Source organism: Coregonus clupeaformis, unplaced genomic scaffold (assembly GCF_020615455.1).
Source record: "Coregonus clupeaformis isolate EN_2021a unplaced genomic scaffold, ASM2061545v1 scaf0227, whole genome shotgun sequence".
NCBI lineage: Eukaryota > Metazoa > Chordata > Actinopteri > Salmoniformes > Salmonidae > Coregonus > Coregonus clupeaformis.
This window is the reverse complement of record NW_025533682.1, coordinates 351,241-370,909: the sequence shown is the minus strand read 5'-3', so window position 1 is coordinate 370,909 and position 19,669 is coordinate 351,241. Positions and strand designations below refer to the sequence as shown.

At 41.8% G+C, this 19,669-nt stretch overlaps 1 protein-coding gene across 1 annotated transcript; it reads right to left on the bottom strand.

Annotated features, from left to right (window-relative positions):
* Positions 1-11: 11 nt before the first annotated feature.
* LOC121546254 (aldo-keto reductase family 1 member B1) lies at positions 12-5,741 on the bottom strand. The gene is made up of 10 exons (XM_041857398.2): positions 5,549-5,741; positions 3,813-3,980; positions 3,466-3,582; positions 3,091-3,168; positions 2,711-2,833; positions 1,938-2,044; positions 1,569-1,650; positions 1,366-1,449; positions 1,197-1,279; positions 12-951 (listed from the first exon to the last, which is right to left on the bottom strand). Exons 1-10 carry the CDS (start codon positions 5,612-5,614, stop codon positions 909-911), a joined length of 951 nt encoding a protein of 316 aa, XP_041713332.1. The 5' UTR covers positions 5,615-5,741; the 3' UTR covers positions 12-908.
* Positions 5,742-19,669: the final 13,928 nt, after the last annotated feature.

Sequence of the window (19,669 nt, the reverse complement as noted above, 5' to 3'; positions counted from 1 at the left end):
ACAAGTCAAAGTCAATGAGTAGAAGTGCTTTATCATCCTGTAAGGGAAGGAGTGTGGATGACTCATTCTAGGCAAAAGGGCTCATATGACTAGGCATTTGAGGGAAGGAGTGTTCAACAAAATATCTTCATGCACATAGGTCAATGTACTATTAGGATAAGCTATGTCTACATTTCACGCCAACTTTCCACTGTGGCTGTTTTTATCCCTGAAACAAAACCAGATGGATTTAAATGAAATATCTCACAGATGATATGTAATACTGTACATCACATACAACGTCCATGTACCACTGTGGTATTTCTGTAACTTACTACATTAAGACCAGGTATGACATACCCAACTCCTATGGTGGAACTATGAATTCTTATGGTTAACATTGATTATTTAAAGTCATATGGTTATTATATGGCCTGTAAATGTGGAGGCTCATTGATAAACGCTTGTGAGAGACCATTAGAGACTCAAATCCAAAGAGACACAAACAAACTGAGTCATGTGAGAAGCCACACACTTTGTGCGTTAGCAAATCCAAGGCTCCAGATTTCCTACCAAACCAGTAACCAAACTCACAAGCTTTGTTTTTACACTTCACTAATATCGATCCTATGTCAAATGATGTTTCCATGATTGTTGAAAAATAATGACCATTGTGTATTCAGCTATGGTAGAAAGCAATAATATAGGTCAGAGTGTATATCTCATGAGAAATACAATACTGCAACTGCATTGTGCAACACACAGATACTAAATCACAGTCTGTAATCGCTAGAAACTAGCTCAAGGACGGCTATTTATGCACATTGTCTTAAAGGGAGAAATAAGAATGAATCTAAACAAGAACAGAGAGAGAGCAGACATCAAGTGAGCCACAGCACCAGATGTAACTTTGTGAATCCACTGTTTCCTTAAAATTCAGCATTGAAGGGGTAGTCCTTGTGCTTCATGCTCCTGGGTGACAAAGGAAAAACAAAACGAACAGTTGTTCCCATGTTCAGAAATCAAATAAACACTTAGTATATTTGCATTCAAAGAAAAGTAACACTATAATAAACATAGCTGTCATCATCACAATAAAATGATGATTTGACTGAAATTTGGGGGAACTTCATAATACTTGTTTAGACAGTTTGAGCCTCTGCAGAGAGTGAGTATACAGTAAAATACATGGGTCAAAATAAACCACGTAGTCTCACCCTGTCATTGGGCAGACTCTCCAGTCCCTGTTGAAGCCCAGAATGGTCTTCATTTCCTCGTCGCTCAACACAAAGTCAAACACCTGCATGGTTCAAAAAGACACAATTACCCCAAAGCCACGTGTGAACTAAAACAGATGACACACATCACATTTCTGCGGGATAATACCTTGAAATTCTCCTGGATACGTGTGGGGGTGATAGACTTGGGAATCACAATCGTGTTCCGTTGGATATGGAAGCGGATCAGGACCTGAAGTGAGGATGACGGAGAGAGAAAAGCGGACATGTAAATGTGATCACAGGTTAAAGAAAATATCAGTATGGTTCGGGTTGGCTCTATAATGTGAAAAGGGTATTGGAGTACTGTACCTGGGCAGAGGTCTTCTTGTGCTTCTCAGCGATGGCCTTGATGTTGGGATCCTCCAGCAGAGAAGGGTCCTCTGGTTTGGCCCTGTTATTGACGCACAGTGTTACAATCTTTTCACAGGGAGAACTGCAAATGGCTGTGTATGTTCATAATTCATGTACAAGGTGAATGTTCACTGAGTATACCAAACATTAGGAACACCTTCCTAATAATGAGTCGCAATATTGGATTTAACAAGTGACATCAATAAGGGATCATAGCTTTCACCTGGATTCACCTGGTCAGTCTGTCATGGAAAGAGCAGGTGTTCTTAATGTTTTGTATACTCAGTGTATATCATTTAGGTATTATTAGTTAAAGTATGTACTCACCATGGTCTGTCTGGGGACCCCAGGGGGCTGTAGGCTGTCACAGAGATGCCCTTAGAGTGACAGTAGTTGACCAACTTCTCCTGGTTCAGATACGGGTGGCATTCAACCTGTCAGTAGAAATCATTTGTGAGGTTATTCACTTCACATACAGTTCTTATTACAACACATGGGATGTACTGTAGTATAAGTGAAGTGGTATTTTATGTTGCTAAACATACAGAATTGTATTATATGGTGGATTACAAATCAAATTTAATTAAGACCCATTGTGTATTACTGTTAAATAAGCCCCATAAAGTTATGCAGTTTATTCGGGAGGCCTGGGAGGCTGTTCAGTATGGTGACAATAGAAAGCACAAGAGGGTGTGTCCACTCAAATAATCAGATTGATATGTCCCGTTAATCAGGATGTCTATTGGGATAGATGTGCCTGGAAAACAGCAGGAATGTAAGGTCACCAAAGCATTGCTGCCTTGCCTCGGGGAAAGAGGCTGACTATAAGACACTAAACTGGCCTTTATCTAACCAAGCTGTCACTGTGAATAAGACAATGGGGCAGGGATATTGACAATGTTTAAAACAAGCGTTGGGTGCTCAGTGTCCTGAAAAGTCTCATTTAGAAGAAGGTTGATAGATACAATTAACATCACATAAGAATATAGGATCAGCATTGTGTGATTCACAATGTATTGTGTTGATCCCAGGCTTGTGAGCTTTTTCAGTGACTATCAGTATTAGTAAACTCTCATTCAGTAATGAAGGAAAGTAAGTACCTGGTTGTTGGCAGGTTTATACTTGAGGCCTGGCTTGTTCAGGATGGATTCAATCTGGTCTTTGTTAAAGTTGGAGACACCGATAGCCTTGACCAGACCAGCATCCACCAGCTCCTCCATACCCTAGTATACAGGACAACATCAGATCAGACAAGTCAATACAGCATAACCAAAGTGTGATAGATTACAATAAACTCAGGGTTGTATTAATTAGGGCACACAGAAAACTAAAATGAGCGGTTCTTATTGGACCAGGTAGTCCCTGTTTCAGTCTGTTTGCTGTCTAATGAATATAACCCAGTTTAAGTGATGTTCAATTGAAGAGAACTGTACAGTGTCCTATAGTGTCTTAGAGGACGCGTCCTCTCTCACTGACTCACCTCCCATGTCTCCAGGAATTTGGACCCATCATCGATATTATTTCCATTGCTGTCCGTAGGGAAGAGGGCTTCTCCAGGCTGTGCAACAACAATAGTAGTTCAACAATTATAAAAGTCATTAGACACTCCTCTTACAACACCATTAACCTGGGGTATTCAAACCTGGACCTTGAAGCCAGTTCTACTGCTGATTTTCATTCTTCCTCTTATCAGGGACTGATTTAGTCCTGGGACATTATCAGGTTGAACAGAAAACCAGCAGCACGCCATACCTCCAGGCTTGGATTTGAATACCCCTGCCATAAACCAATGATGGAGCCTACTTGAGCAAAAAAAGCTACAAGTGAGATAGTGTTAAAATGGTATTAGTCTCACCTGAAAGCCCATGGGCCAGTGTATCAGATAAAGATCCAGGTAGTCTAGTTTGAGATCACTTAGAGTCTTCAGACAGCCTTCTTTCACCATAGACTTCCCATGGAATGTGCACCACAGCTGAAACGAGAACAAGCTTGACTTGCGTAACTACCACCCAATTTCCTCAATTCAATCTAAACCACAAATTCACTAGCCAAGATTTGATCATTTCAATCATACAGCCTTGATATCAAGTTGTTTATTTTAAGAAGCATATTAAAGAGTGGTTCAACTTCTCACTGCAATGTCAGTGGTACAAACTTGAGACCACAGAAAACTGTCCTGCAGACAGTGACATTGTATCTCACCTTACTGACCACGAACAGCTCCTCTCTCTTCACCACCCCCTCCTTGACCATGGCATGAATGCCCTCTCCCACCTCTGTCTCGTTCTGGTAGATGAAGGCCCCATCGATGTGCCTGTAGCCTGCAGCTATGGCCGCTTTCACCGCATCAGTTACTTTACCTGGAGGGGACTGGTACAGAGGAGGGAGAGGGAAACAGAATGATTCAACTACAACATTATTAAGATCTTCAGTAGCCAATCGGTACAGGGGTGGTATGATAGTATCAGGGACAACAGACCCTTCTGGGATGGGGGAGGCTTTCCCAGGAGGGATATTGGAAAGACAATTGGAGGTCTACTTAGAGTCAGTTGCAGCTACAGTATGTTTAGCAGTGCATGTATTATGGTACAGCTACATGGATAGATGTCAGGCATTGATTCTGGTAGTATTAGTAAGTATGGATAAATCCAGGGTGTCAAGCAGCTTGATCATCATGGTACTTTTTGGTAGTAAGTTTACAGGCATATATTATGGTAAGTATAATTGAAATTGGTATCTCATTATGGTAAGTGGTGAAATAAGTATAGCTAGCTGTAATTGTAATGGCTTAGCAGATTTTTTTTAAAACATCAGTCTTTACCTGGCTAAAAGAGGAATATAATATCTATTGTTTACAGGAAACTCATTCTACAACTACAGATGAGGTTGTGTGGAAAAAGGACAGGGAGGAAGAAATATTTCTGTCATGGGCAAATAAACTCAAAAGGGGTGATGATATTAATTAACAATAATTTTGATCCGAATGTGCACTGTCCAAATAGATCCGCAAGAAATTCTGCAGCGATAAGCCATCCCATCTGGTTTGGGCTATGTGGGACTATCATTTGTTTTTCAACAGGATAATGACCCAACACACCTCCAGGCTGTGTAAGGGATATTTTACCAAGAAGGAGCGTGATGGAGTGTTGCATCAGATGACCTGGCCTCGACCTCAACCCAATTGAGATGGTTTGGGATGAGTCGGACGGCAGAGTGAAGGAAAAGCAGCCAACAAGTGCTCAGCATATGTGGGAACTCCTTCAAGACTGTTGGAAAAGCATTCCAGGTGAAGCTGGTTGAGAGAATGCCAAGAGTGTGCAAAGCTGTCATCAAGGCAAAGGGTGGCTATTTGAAGAATCTCAAATATAAAATCTATTTTGAATTGTTTAGCACTTTTTTAGTTACTACATGATTCCATGTGTTATTTCATAGGTTTGATGTCTTCACTATTATTCTACAAAATGTAGAAAATAGTAAAAATAAAGAAAAAGTACTATGTATCCAGATGTAATGTGTCAAATAACTATATTTTGCTATGTAACTACTGTGTAAAAGAAAGTGCAATGTATGTAAAATGTACATGTAACAAAAAAGAAAAAGCTGTAAAAACAAAGTTATTTTTGTCCTTCGAAGTGGGGATGGTGGATGGTCCAATAATAAAAAGAAAGGGGAAAAAAATATTCAGTAGCCTGCAAATGTACGGTCCCTCCCTTGTGGATTCAAATGTATATAGAGAGAAAAGTACTTGACAATATATTATAATTACATTAATAACGGAAGAGAGAAAGCTACGTATTCATTTGTCATGAATGCATACTATTATGTAATTTCCAAAGTAGCTAACTAGCTCAAAGACCAAGAACTAAAAAAGTTGGAGCTAGCTAGCTTTCTTGACAAACTACAAGTAAAGGGGATTACTTGCTAAATTTAGAACAAACCTTCCACGTCCCGAGACCGAGAATGGGCATGTCTGCACCGCTGTTCAATTTCACGGATGTTGCCATCGTCCTCTTTGTTGCAAAATATACTTTGTTGCAATTGCAGACGCTGCCGGTCCAACCTCAAGTGCAGCGCACAGTGCAGACTACGAATGTACAGCAGCCAACCCACATTGTTGATCGATTGCTTATGTCTAGAATTATATTTAGCTCAAAAGTAAACATCTTGGACAACAGCGCCACCCTCACTCTCTTTATTAATGATTTTACATTGGCGTCATACAGGCTACTTTGACATAAACCTGCAGATGGATTTTAAATATTTCCAGAATACGAATGAGTTCTTTATAAAACAGAATCCTGAACCAAAACAGTTTATTAATAGCATTTTCACAAATTGAATAGTCATTGCTTCCCCGCCACACCTTGAATTCCACATTTGCATCTTATCAATTTGTCTCTGACATTTCATCAGAAATGTATGCTTCACCTCAAGCATTATGTGTAACAAGCACTAGAGGGAGACATTACCACACCGTTCAGCTGGCAATCAAACACTTAAAGGGGAAATCTGCAATTGTTACGATTTGTTAAACTTTAAAATTCATATATCCATTGATTCTTCAAAAATATAACTTATAAATGCCTCATGAGCTTAGTTAAATTGTCTTACCGCATCAGAACCTAAAATATAAGCTTGTTTTACTCCTTTGTTTGTATTGCCTCAAAACACGGTTAAACCTATCACTTTTATGCAAGGACTGAGCATCCATAGCTCTGTCTATGAATTTAAGAGTGGTAACATTTCTCCAGCCACAATCCCTAAGCTATTTACCAATTTAGAAGTGGTGTGGCCGCTTTGTTATTTTTTGAACTGCAGATTGCACCTTTAACTGGATATTATGGATACTACACCATGGAATACTGAACTCTAAGGAAAAACTGAAATTATGCATTTAGTGATACCTGCATGAAGTCAAAAGGTTACATTCTAATATGGTATTGATACTAAGATGTCTATATTTGTGTGAAATGTGAGGAAGAGATGTGGTCAAGAAAGAAAAAACTGCAATGCCATCAATATTTTATTTAAAAAATAAGAATTAGAAAAGGATAAAGCCTAAAGTATGTGATTAGGGAGTATAATATAGACTAGTATTTACTACACTTTACAAAAATATAAACGTAACATGTAAAGTGTTGGTCCCATGTTTCATGAGCTGAAATAAAAAATCCCAGAAATGTTCCATAGCAACAAAAGGTTTATTCCTCTCAAATGTTGTGCACAAATTTGTTTACATCCCTGTTGGTAAGCATTTCTCCTTTGCCAAGGTAATCCATCCACCTGACAGGTGTGGCATATCAAGAAGATGATTAAACAGCATGATCATTACACAGGTGCATCTTGTGCTGGGGACAATAAAAGACCACTCTAAAATGTGCAGTTTTGTCCCACAACACAATGCCACAGATGTCTCAAGTTTTGAGGGAGCGTGCAATTGAAATGCTAACTGCAGGAATGCCCACCAGAGCTATTGCCAGAGAATTTAATGTTACTTTCTCTAACATAAGCCGCCTCCAACGTTTGAGAATTTGGCAGTACGTCCAACCGGCCTCACAACCACAGACCACGTGTAACCACGCCAGCCCAGGACCTCCACATTCGGCTTCTTCACCTGCGGGATTGTCAGAGACCAGCCACCCAGACAGCTGATGAAACTGTGAGTTTGCTCAAGCGAATAATTTCCTCACAAACTGTCAGAAACCGTTTCAGGGAAGCTCATCTGCGTGCTCGTCGTCCTCACCAGGGTCTTGACCTCACTGCATTTCGGCGTCGTAACAGAATTCAGTGGGCAAATTGCTCACCTTCGATGGCCACTGGCACACTGGAGAAGTGTGCTCTTCACGGATGAATCCCGGTTTCAACTGTACCGGGCAGATGGTAGACTGCGTGTTTGGCGTCGGGTGAGTCAGCGGTTTGCCGATGTCAGCATTGTGAACAGAGTGCCCCATGGTGGCGGTGGGGTTATGGTATGGGCAGGCATAAGCTCCGGACAATAAACACAATTGCATTTTATGGATGGCAATTTGAATGCACAGAGATACTGTGATGAAATCCTGAGGCATTGTCATGCCAATCATCCGCCGCCATCACCATGTTTCAGCATGATAATGCACGGCTCCATGTCGCAAGGATCTGTACACAATTCCTGGAAGCTGAAAATGTCCCAGTTCTTCCATGGCCTGCATACTCACCAGACATGTCACCCATTGAGCCTGTTTGGGATGCGCTGGATCGACTTGTACGACAGCGTGTTCCAGTTCCCGCCAATATCCAGCAACTTTGCACAGCCATTGAAGAGGAGTGGGACAACATTCCACAGGCCACAATCAACAGCCTGATCAACTCTATGCGAAGGAGATGTGTCACACTGCATGAGGCAAATGGTGGTAACACCAGACACTGACTGGTTTTCTTATCCACGCCCCTACCTTTTTTTTTTAAGGTATCTGTGACCAACAGATGCATATCTGTATTCCCAGTCGTGAAATCCATAGACTAGGGCCTAATGAATTTATTTCAATTGACTGATTTTCTTATATGAACTGTAACTCAGTAAAATCTTTGAAATTGTTGCATGTTGCGTTTATATTTTTGTTCAGTGTAATTTGAAAACTTCCTATACAGTATCTTGAATTTCAACCTGGTTAAAAATGTAAAAAACACAGTATACCATAATATTTTTTTACATGTAACTTTTATTAAGGGCTGGATTAAATCCGTAACGTGGAAGTATCGCGAAAGATCCGTGTAAAAATGTAAAGGTAATTTCGATTGAGACGACATATGCAGCGTTTACCTTGAATGCAGTCTCCGCGAACGCGGGAACATTGCCCTTACATTTTTATCGAGCTATAAAGCGGATCTTCCACGATATGGATTGAATCCAGTTTAGTCTCGTTGAGATAAAAATCTATTTTTCAAAAACTCTATCTTGAAACATGTGCAATGTGAATGTGTGGAGCCTACTGTAAGTAACGGAACAGTTATTCACCACCATGAAGCCAAACCCCAAGAGGCAAATAAAATAAAAAATAAAATAACTCTTTAGTCAAAGTCAGACAAAACCTCACAGACCTTTAAATGCGCCGTTCAAAATTCTGAAAAGGCCGTACCGAAAGAAAAAAGAAAAAGAAACAAGAAACAGAAAAGTTATCAGAGCCACTGTCTGTGTACCTCACAATGGCTCTCGCTGAAGTTTGTGTCTCTTCTGATCTTCTCCCAGCTGGACTTCTGATTTCCACCCCATCTCGTCTGATCTGCCTGCAGACATCCGACAGCCTTTTGCCAGCCTGTGAGCTGTCAAAGTACCCCTGGAATCAAACGCCCAGCCATGCCATCTCCATGCTCCGGCATGATCAAAAAGGCACAGGTAAGCCAGACATGAGGCCACATACAATTGCCATCTAAAAAACATTTTCATTTTTTTACATTTATCTTTTGTGTAACTTGACTAGGCTGAGTTGACACGGCTCCTGGCGAACAGAGACAGTGCATCGATCAGAATCAAGGATAAAAAGATGATCCGTTTTGAAGATAAGAGAGATTAGTTGATCTTAATCTGACTGTCTCTCTGAAACTTTTGGACAAAAAGTTCAACACTGTAATGAGTTGTGTGAACATTCTGAAGAATTTGAATTTGAGATGGAATATTCATCACCTTCCGTCTAAAGTTCATGCTAAAGTCATTAATTAAATACATATATACTGTCACTGTCTCATCCATGTCAAGATATGGCTATATGCTATGACATACAATATGCCTGTATGATCAATATTACCTATGATAAAGTACAGGCAAGCAAATATAGACAGAGAAATATGGACAGAGAACACACATGCACACACACTCAGGCTATTGACCAACACACACTATTGACCCAGTATTCCTTCCCCTGATGCCGCTACTGATCTACTGATCTCCCAGTCTGGCCTCCCTGATGTGTGTGGTTATAATGGGGTCTCTGTGGGCCGGTGGCCATGCTTCCCTTCTTCTCCCTGCTCCCTACCAGAGATCACACACTAAATCTTTGAGTCCTGACCTGTCCTGGGGAGATCAAACAATATCTCTGTGCTCGGCTCGCTGGGCCTCCTCTCTCTCTCTCCGACTCTGTCTGTCTGCCAGGGTGCACTGGGTCATCCCTGTCCACACAGAGGTAATACTGAGTGTCAGCTCCTGCTGAGTTCAACCACATACCGTACATTCTGTCTATGGACTAAACACGATATAGGAGATATCGTCATCAGGCTTTTACTAGAAATCTCTACTGGAATCAATGGAAAATGCTTTTCATCGTCATGCTTTTACTATAAATCTTCACTGGAAATACCAGGAATAATAGCAATCTCAACTGGGTTAATAGACAATGAACACTAACAAAGCAGTTATAATTGAATTGGGTCTGATCAATGCTGATCAGTGTGAATCAAAATAAAGCGGTGGATTATCATCTTCTGAGAAAAGTTATTTGCGGGAAAACACAATGTAGAAACATAGAAACAGAAACATTGTAGAAAGTCTATGGTTCATTAAATATAAAAGTGTTTCAGAGTTTGATGGAATTCTGGCTGGACAATCAGGCCTTGATGATGATACTTCAGTTCTCAGGAGTGAGGTCATATAAAGACATGCAACAAGTAGTCTGCACTATCCACCTCACCATCACACAAAAGAGCCCCTCTGCCCAGTGGGACGCCTGCTGCCCCTCTCAGAGCTGGGCGAACCTTCACCTCTGCTGGGCACTGAGGCAGACACGAGCCTCTTGAGAGTCTGCTTCCATCGTCTGCCCACTCCCTCCCTGTGTGTTTGTAATGTGGTGTGTGTGCGTACTGCGTGTGTGTGTTTGTGTAAGGTCCGTGGAGCATCCATAGCCATGGGCCTCTCCTGTCTACTCCTGGCCCCTCAAACAAGGCAGAGGCTTCAGCTTGATTAACCACTTAGTTCATCCTCTCAGACAGAATACTGCAGGGAAAAAGCAGAGTAATGAAGTGCTTCTCTGACGCTTTGATTTTTTGGGTTTAATACTGTTTGTTCCCTGTGGACAATCTGAAGATGTTTCTTTTTCGCTAAAACAAGTGCCCATCCATGTCCCTCTCTCGTCAGCCCTAACTGGTGTGAATAAACATAATCAATATAGTACATATTTTGAGAGGGAATTGGAGGCCTTTTCTCTCAAATCACTTCTGATGGGCTGTTCATCTTTCTAATTATGCAGATTATACTGTGTGTGTCAGACATGTGCTCAACAGATGTGGAATAGAAGTGCTTTGCCTTTGTACCGGATGGAACAGAGTGTCAGAGTTCCACAAAGGTTGGCAATTACGTTCTCCTGTGTGCTTCTTTGTTCATGAGAAGAGGAACTGCACTCGACAGACAGACATGGATAGACTGTCTCAAGAATGATTGAGGATTGAGGAGTCAAGACTTAGTTGAAAGTCAAGTAACTGTGCACAGCCTAAGGTCTAGCAGCAACGCTCGTGGCTAGACACATATACCAATCCCCAGACTCCACCGTAAACCGGGGTTCAATTCCCGCGTCCACCTTTCCTACTGTTCTCATACTTGCCTGTCTCCCTCTCTGTTTCCAGCTGTCTAAATAAAGAGCAAAATGTAAAAATATAGAAAAAAAGAATGTCAAGTAACTGCTGTCAGTATTTCTCTTTCATGATATCAAATTGTCTCTATAAATGAGTTTTAGTATGAATGTAGGCAATGTATCTGACTTTCAGGACTTCAAATAGCCCAGTTTACTGTAAACAATATTCTGTTAAAAATAATTCACAATCATCCCTCATTGAGGAAATAGATGCCTCATCAAAAACTGAAAATTCATCTGAAAATTCCACTTATACTTTCGATCAGCGCTCCAAACGGCTCAAACTCCTCTGTCCTAACAATGCAACCCTCTTCAAAAAAGACGCCATGGAGAGAGTGATGTGACACACATTCATCAGTATACATAGCAGGATGACTTGTCAAAATCTGTGGGGGATTATTTCTGTCCCAGATATGTCCAACCAAGGATTTGACGTAAGAACTTCCCTTTGCACTCCGCTCCAATAGACACAAAAGAGGAAACAGGGTTTGGTTAAATATCTAGGGCCCTTTCACTTGCTCATCCAGGGCTGATATCCAAAGCTGAAGTTAGAGTGCTACATTATAAGACTCAATTGACTTCACCTCCAGACCTGCTACTCACTCCAAACACAGGTAGGCTAATCCATATAGGGCCAGTTTTCTTAGTAATAACCAATAATCACAGATTTATCTACACAGATATTTCTGATTTATAAATTGTAGCTAGTAGGTCTGTGTGATTTTAATTTGAATGGATTCCATGAATTTGGATGATGATGGAATTCTGCCCCTGTCTATTGCTTGAAGCAGGAGGTACACAAAACCACAGATCTAGGATCAAATAACCCTATCCCCAATGCTACCATTGAGCATGAGGGGGGATGAAGTATCTGACCCTAGACGAGTGGTTGGAACAACTTCTACCTACTCTGGTCCTATCCATCCCTAACTTCTCCACTAACCACATCCTGCTTAACAGGAAGTATATCTTATTCAGGATGGATTGCGCTTTAGAAACATAGGAAGCATTTAAACTGTTGAAACTTGTTGATTCACATGATTGGGTATTTTTAAGTGATGTTCTGATTGGCTATGCGATGTTGGAGAACTAAAATAACTCTATAATAATACATAAGCTTCATCATGAATCATTATATGCCCTGATTAAAATGTATGTAGTAATGCTGAGGTTTACTGCCATTAGATTTTCTCCTAACAAAGAAAAAAATCCATCTCGCTTTGTGATTGAGAAGTATCAGGAAAGGAAATAAAAATGTATCTCTCTAAAACACTTTTCTAGGGATCTGATAGCACTGATGTCATAGCACTGGATAATGTGTTAATTGACAAGGAGTTGTGAATCACTACATTGCTTTGGAAGTTCACTATGAATTCATCCTTGTGTGTTCATTGTAGATAATTGTGTTGCTGCAGCCTTGCAGTTGTTTGTGCTTGTTCTTCTGCCCTGAGAACAGCATGTCTCATGTGCTGTGATTGTTTTTGTTTCAGTGAACTTCTACAATGTACACAATGACATTGCAAGAAAAGCCTTCCACACCCCCCTCTTTTGGGGATTTCCTCTTTTGTTTGGTCACCAGATATTATTCTCAATATGTGTAGAACACACTCTCCGGACTTCTGTAATTTGGCACGATCATCATGGGGCATTTGATTTGATCATGTTATATGGGCATCCTGTTAAGACAGGATATGTATTGGCTTGCACCCAATAGTTTGCACCCCACACTGGTGAGGGGGCGAGGGACCCAGTGTGAGTATTTAAAGGGACACATGAGTCATTGCAGAATGTGTCACTATGACTTAGCAACATTTTTTTATTTTAAAACCTTTAGAGGACAGAGAGGATTGCAGTGCCCACTGCATGCATACTGTGCATTATGGCTGGTGTGTCCACTATGTGAAAAGTGTTGGCGTGCTGTCAGTGTGTTATAATTTGTGTGGGAGTAGGCTACTGGATGAGTCAGAGTTCATTCATGATTCATGTAATAACTAGGCTATAATAGGATTTCTTAATATAATTTTACCCCAACTGGATTTAAACATATAATAGTACTTTTTGTTACTGGGTGTGGAGATTCAACAATGCATTCCTATAGGATGGCAATAGAGGGGAACGACCAGGAGCATAGGAAATAGTGTATACATTGCCCTCTTGTGGATCATAGGGGAAAGACAACTTGAGCATGAAGACAGTTGAGCATCTTGGACCACTACCATCTTAGCGTTCAGTATTTCAGATATAATACAGTTCAGATATCATACTAATGTTAATAATAGTGGACAAAATAACATTGCCTCATTAAAAAAAGGATGACTTTGGTTTGAGATGACACTCCTCTTCTATCAAGTGCTATGTCTGGTGATGGGAGAGCCCTTCAGACACTCACTTTGCTGTAGAGGGAAAAAGAGTGGACACTTCACTGCTCCACAGACACTAACCTAAAATGCTGAAAGAAGGCTTGAATAGACAGATAGAGGGATGGAGATAGACAGAAGGGAGAGAGACAGACAGACAGAAATGCAGACAGAGTGAAAGTGAGAGAGAGAGATAGAGAAACAGAGACCAAGATGTAGAGAGAGAGAGAGAGAGAGAAATAGATAAAATAATGTAAACATTGTATGGTCTAACAGTTCAGTTCCAAGTGGAGACCATGCTAACCTTACCCCAGTGGGGGGTCTCATTGAGTTCAGTGAACGTATACGTTGCCGCCCAGACTTGACCAACCAGAGATGACATAGATTGACATAGAGGATGGAGACGAGGAATCTATCTTTCCCCTCTGAGACCACTCCACTGTCTCTTATGCTAAGGCGCTTTTGTCTTTGAAGTAATGAAAGGGATCTGATTGACTTGTGAGTCAGACAGATACAAGTGTATTTTCTCTCTCATGGGTAGGGTAATGCTGTAATCGCTAGGCAGACTCTCTGCCTGTCTGTCTGTCTGTCTGATAACTGAACACAGGTGGTACACGTTTGTGAAGAGACGGTTCCTGCCAGGAATGTATTTAACAGTGTCAAGTTCAATCAACAAGTGTGATATCTTGACGCAAAACAAATAGCCTGTGTGTCAACATGCCTTTCTCAAACAACAAACCCAAAGAATGATCAGATTGTCAGGTAACATCTTGAAACACAAAATGGACTGGTATGCCTATTCTACCCAGCATTGAAAGAAAAAGTGATGTCAAGAAGTCATTTCATAACTATGACCTATAATCTGAGTTCATTTGCACACATAACACGTGGTGATTGTAGAGTAGCAAAGTGCTTACTGTTGGGGTGTTCAGAACAGAATAGCAGTGCTGTGCCGTGAATGGGGCCTGGATCTCTCCAGGGTCCGTAGCCTCATCATTATTCCAGCTCAGTGACTCACATCCTGAGGAGAGAAAGCAGTCTCTCATGGCTGCCTTGTTCATAGCTCCATGGGAGGTGTGGAGGGACAATGATGGAGAATTAGCGGTGAAAAGAGCAAATAAATAGGTGCTTGCTACTTGAAAGGCCAGCCACAAAGCCCCAGCAGCCCACTGAAGACAAGAGAGGGAAGAGAGACGAAACATGTTTTTTCTCTTCATGTCTTGCCTGATGAAAATAAAGGGTTGAGGCTCAAAGGAAGACAGAGGCAGTGGGGGATAGAAGGTGACGAGAGAGCAGAGAGCCTCACAGAGCGGTGGTATCTATGGGAAGGGTTTTAATGAGGAGGAGAGGTGGAGGGTGGAGGAGTGGGTGAAAGGGGGCATGAGGGAGGAGGGGGGTTTGCTCGTCAGACTGTGACACAGACGCTCAGAACATAACGTCCTACTGAGGAAACGATGCACTGACTTCCTCTCTCTGGGGCTGAGAAGGAGGTGGGTGTGTGTGTTTTTGGTTGTACTATGCTTGTGGGGAGCAGAAGTCCTCACAAGGATAGTAAAACAAGGAAAATGTGGCCAGTCCCCACAAGGAAAAAGGCCATTTTAGGGTTAGGGTTACAATTAGGGTTAGGGGTTAGGTTTAGAGTTAGGAGTTAGGGTTAGGTTTAGGGGTTAAGGTTATGTTAATGGTTAGGTTTAGGGTTAGGGAAAATAGGATTTTGAATGGGAATCAATTGTTTGGTCCCCACAAGGATAGTAAAACAAACATTTGTGTGTGTGAGAGGAGGAGCAGAGGGACAATGACGACATGTTTCTGTTTTATCATCTGTTTTAAAAAGAGCGAGACAGAATAACATTTGAATGTTGCCCTCGAAAGACCCCAACTAAATAGCCTGGAGGCCCGTTGAAACAGGAAGATGTAACTGGGATCTGATTGACCCATTGACAGAGAATTAAGTGATCATGGCATGCTGTGATCAATAAGGTGCAACAGAGAACACAATACAAGGGGATTCAAAGCTTTGAAGCTTCCTAACATGTCATGTTTTGTCATCTTGTGACTCAATCATATTCAACCTTGATTTTACGGCAGACTGGGAATATAATTTTCTGAATCTATTCTATATGGAATATGCATGTAGTATGAGGTCCATCTCATTGAAATATACTGAACAAAAATATAAAACGCAACATCAAATTAAATCAAATTGTATTTGTCACATGGACCTTACCATGAAATGCTTACTTACAAGCCTTTAACCAACAATGCAGTTCAAGAAATAGAGTTAAGAAAATATTTACTAAATAAACTAAAGTAAAAAATAAAAAGTAACACAATAAAATAACAATAACGGAGCTATAATATAATATGTCATTTAGCAGATGCTTTTATCCAAAGCAACTTACAGTCATGCGTGCATAAATTAATTTTTTTTGTGTATGGGTGGTCCCGGGGATCGAACCCACTACCTTAGCGTTACAAGCGCCGTGCTCTACCAGCTGAGCTACAGAGGACCACAGACTATAGACAGGGGGTACAATGTTCATTTCTCTACCATAAGCCGGCTCCAACGTCGTTTTAGAGAATTTGTAACCACGCCAGCCCAGGACCTCCACATCCGGCTTCTTTACCTGCGGAATCGTCTGAGACCAGCCACCCGGACAGCTGATGAAACTGAGGAGTATTTCTGTCTGTAATAAAGCCCTTTTGTGGGGGAAAAAAATCATTCTGATTGGCTGGAACCCAGTGGGTGTTCCTATGCCCTCCCTGGCCCATCCATGGCTGCGCCCCTGCCCAGTCATGTGAAATCCATAGATTAGGGCCTAATGAATTTATTTCAATTGACTGATTCGTTTCCCACGGGGGGCCAGTATGAAAATGTATGCACTCACTAACTGTAAGTCGCTCTGGATAAGAGAGTCTGCTAAATGACTAAAATGTAAAATGTAGGTAGGGATAAAGTGACTATGCATAGATAATAAACAGCGAGTAGCAGCAGTGTAAAAACAAAGGGGGCGTGTCAATGTAAATAGTCCGGGTGGCCATTTGATTAATTGTTCAGCAGTCTTATGGCTAAGACCCCTTGACCTTATCCACATTTTGTTCCGTTATTCTAAAATGTATTAAAAATGTTTTTTTCCCCCTCATCAATCTGAACACAATACTCCATAATGACAAAGGAAATATTTTCGGGGGGAAATTTTGCAAATGTATTAAAATACTTAAAAATCACATTTACATAAGTATTCAGACCCTTTACTCAGTACTTTGTTGAAGCACCTTTGTCAGCGATTACAGCCTCAAGTCTTCTTGGGTATGACGCTACAAGCTTGGCACACCTGTATTTGGGGAGTTTCTCTGTCAGGTTGAATCGGGAGCGTCGCAGCACAGCAATTTTCAGGTCTCTCCAGAGATGTTTGATCGGATTCAAGTCCGGGCTCTGGCTGGGCCACTCAAGGATATTCAGAGACTTGTCAACGAAGCCACTCCTGCGTTGTCTTGGCTGTGTGCTTAGGTTCGTTGTCCTGTTGGAAGGTGAACCTTCGCCCTCAGTCTGAGGTCCTGAGCGCTCTGGAGCAGATTTTCATCAAGGATCTCTCTGTACTTTGCTATGTTCATCTTTCCCTCGATCCGGACTAGTCTCCCAGTCCCTGCCACTGAAAAACATCCCCACAGCATGATGCTGCCACCACCATGCTTCACCGTAGGGATGGTGACAGGTTTTCTCCAGACGTGACGCTTGGCATTCAGGCCAAAGACTTCAATCTTGGTTTCATCAGACCAGAGAATCTTGTTTCTCATGGTCTGAGTCCTTTAGGTGCCTTTTTGGCAAACTCCAAGTGGGCTGTCATGTGCCTTTTACTGAGGAGTGGCTTCAGTCTGGCCACTTCAGTCTGGCCACTTGGTGGAGTGCTGCAGAGATGGTTGTCCTTCTGGAAGGTTCTCTGGAGCTCTGTCAGAGTGACCATCGGGTTCTTGGTCAACTCCCTGACCAAGGCCATTCTCCTCAAATTGCTCAGTTTGGCCGGGCGGCCAGCTCGAGGAAGAGTCTTGGTGATTCAAAACTTCTTCCATTTAAGAAGGAAGGAGGCCACTGTGTTCTTAGGGACCTTCAATGCTGCAGAAATGTTTTGGTACCCTTCCCCAGATCTGTGCCTCGACACAATCCTGTCTCGCAGCTCTACGGACTATTTCTTCAACCTCATGGTTTTTGCTCTGACATACTGTCAACTGTGGGACCTTATACAGACAGGTGTGTGCCTTTCCAAATCATGTCCAATCAATTTAATTTACCACAGGTGGACTCCAATCAAGTTGTAGACACATCTCAAGGATGATCAATGTAAACAGGATGCACCTGAGCTCAATTTCGAGTCTCATAGCAAAGGGACACTTAAGGTATCTGTTTTTGTTTAAAAAAAATATATATTTGCAAAGATTTCTGAAAACCTGTTTTTGCTTAGTCCTTATGGGCTATTGTGTGTAGATTAATGAGGAATGTGTTTTATTTAATCCATTTTAGAATAAGGCTGTAATGTAACAAAATGTGGAAAAAGTCAAGGGGTCTGAATACTTTCCGAATGCACTGTAGGTGTCAACTGTTTAGTAAATTATAGACAAAGACATTCATTGCTAAATTACTTAGGGCCATTTGACCTCTAAATATGGCTAAGTAGTGTGATGGATGCAACTGGCAACAAAAGCCTGGTTTAGTAACATTACCTTGCCCACAACTGCCCATTAGTATATTACCACTGGCAAAATCGACTCCTTGTCTGGGAGGGCAGAATATCCTATACCTAATAGAGGGACCTACACACAAACAATGGCTAACACAGACACAGACCCAAGTCAAGTGCAGACAAGGCCAATTGTTCCAAATGGGCAGGCTAAAACAGGCATCACCCGTGGAATGCAGATAGGTGGACAAAATAATATAAAAATTCCCGTCTTCATCCAACACATTTGTCCAGTGTCTGAGATAGAATGGGCAATTATCTTGCCCCAGTGTTCTGCAATGCTGGCGACAGAAAAAATAAGAGGTAGTGTTTGCATTATGCACAGAGAGAGGGCTAGGGAGAGAGAGAGCGAGAGAGGGAGGGCGAGAGGGAGAGAGAAAGAGAAGTGGAGAGAGGCAGCCAGAAGCTTGCCAATTACCTCTCCATGTAAAAGAAGGGATGATGAGGAGAAGGGCAGTTGCTTAGGGCCCACACACTTCTCCATCCCTTCCACCTCACTGCCACCTCTCCTTACCTCCCTATTAGAGGCCCCTTCCCTTCTAGTCTCTGCTCTGTTTATTTCTCAAAGCTGTCTCTGAGTGTGTGGAGCCGTCTCTCCACTGCCTGATCTCTAAAGGGGAACACATAGGGATGACACACAGACATTCAGACAGGCATTGGCCAGGGCAGCTGAAGCTGGCTGAGGGGTCCTCTTTTGTGCCAGAGGTGATTCACACTGTAGGCAGAAGTTGCCCGACTCCATATCTACACAAAACCACAAGGAAGACGAAAGATGTCAACTTGTATCAGTGGTTACGGGCAATTATTTGACGCATGTGTAAAATACACTACTGAGAAAGGCCCCAAATTGACTTATTGAGGTACAATCTCTCTGTGGGACTATACAACATAAAGTAAACCATGGAATTTAAATGTATTACACTGTTTACGGATAGGCCACACTGTGCTGAAGCATGATTTGGACGAATTCACCACAATATGTCACTTTAGGTCATTTACAGTTAACTCTCGTTATTTACTGATAACATTGGTTTGTTGGCAGACTTGTTTTCCCAATTCAATTGCCCAGCTTGATTTGGTTTATGTATCAACTGAATGCTGTATGCCGCGGTAATTTAGATGGTTTATACAGAACATGATGCTCCCTATTACTAGTGATACTTTCATTATCTCCTACTACATTTAGTAGCTTTAGGAAGAGACAAGGACATTACCAAGCAATCATGATCCCATTGGCCCCATGTGGGTATTTCGTGGGCAAGGTGGGCAGGGGCTAGCCCACACAAAGCCCACACCAAGCCTAAACCAGCCAAACACGGTCTAGCCCAGCACGAGCTATCCCACACCAAGCCCACACCTGCCCGACACGG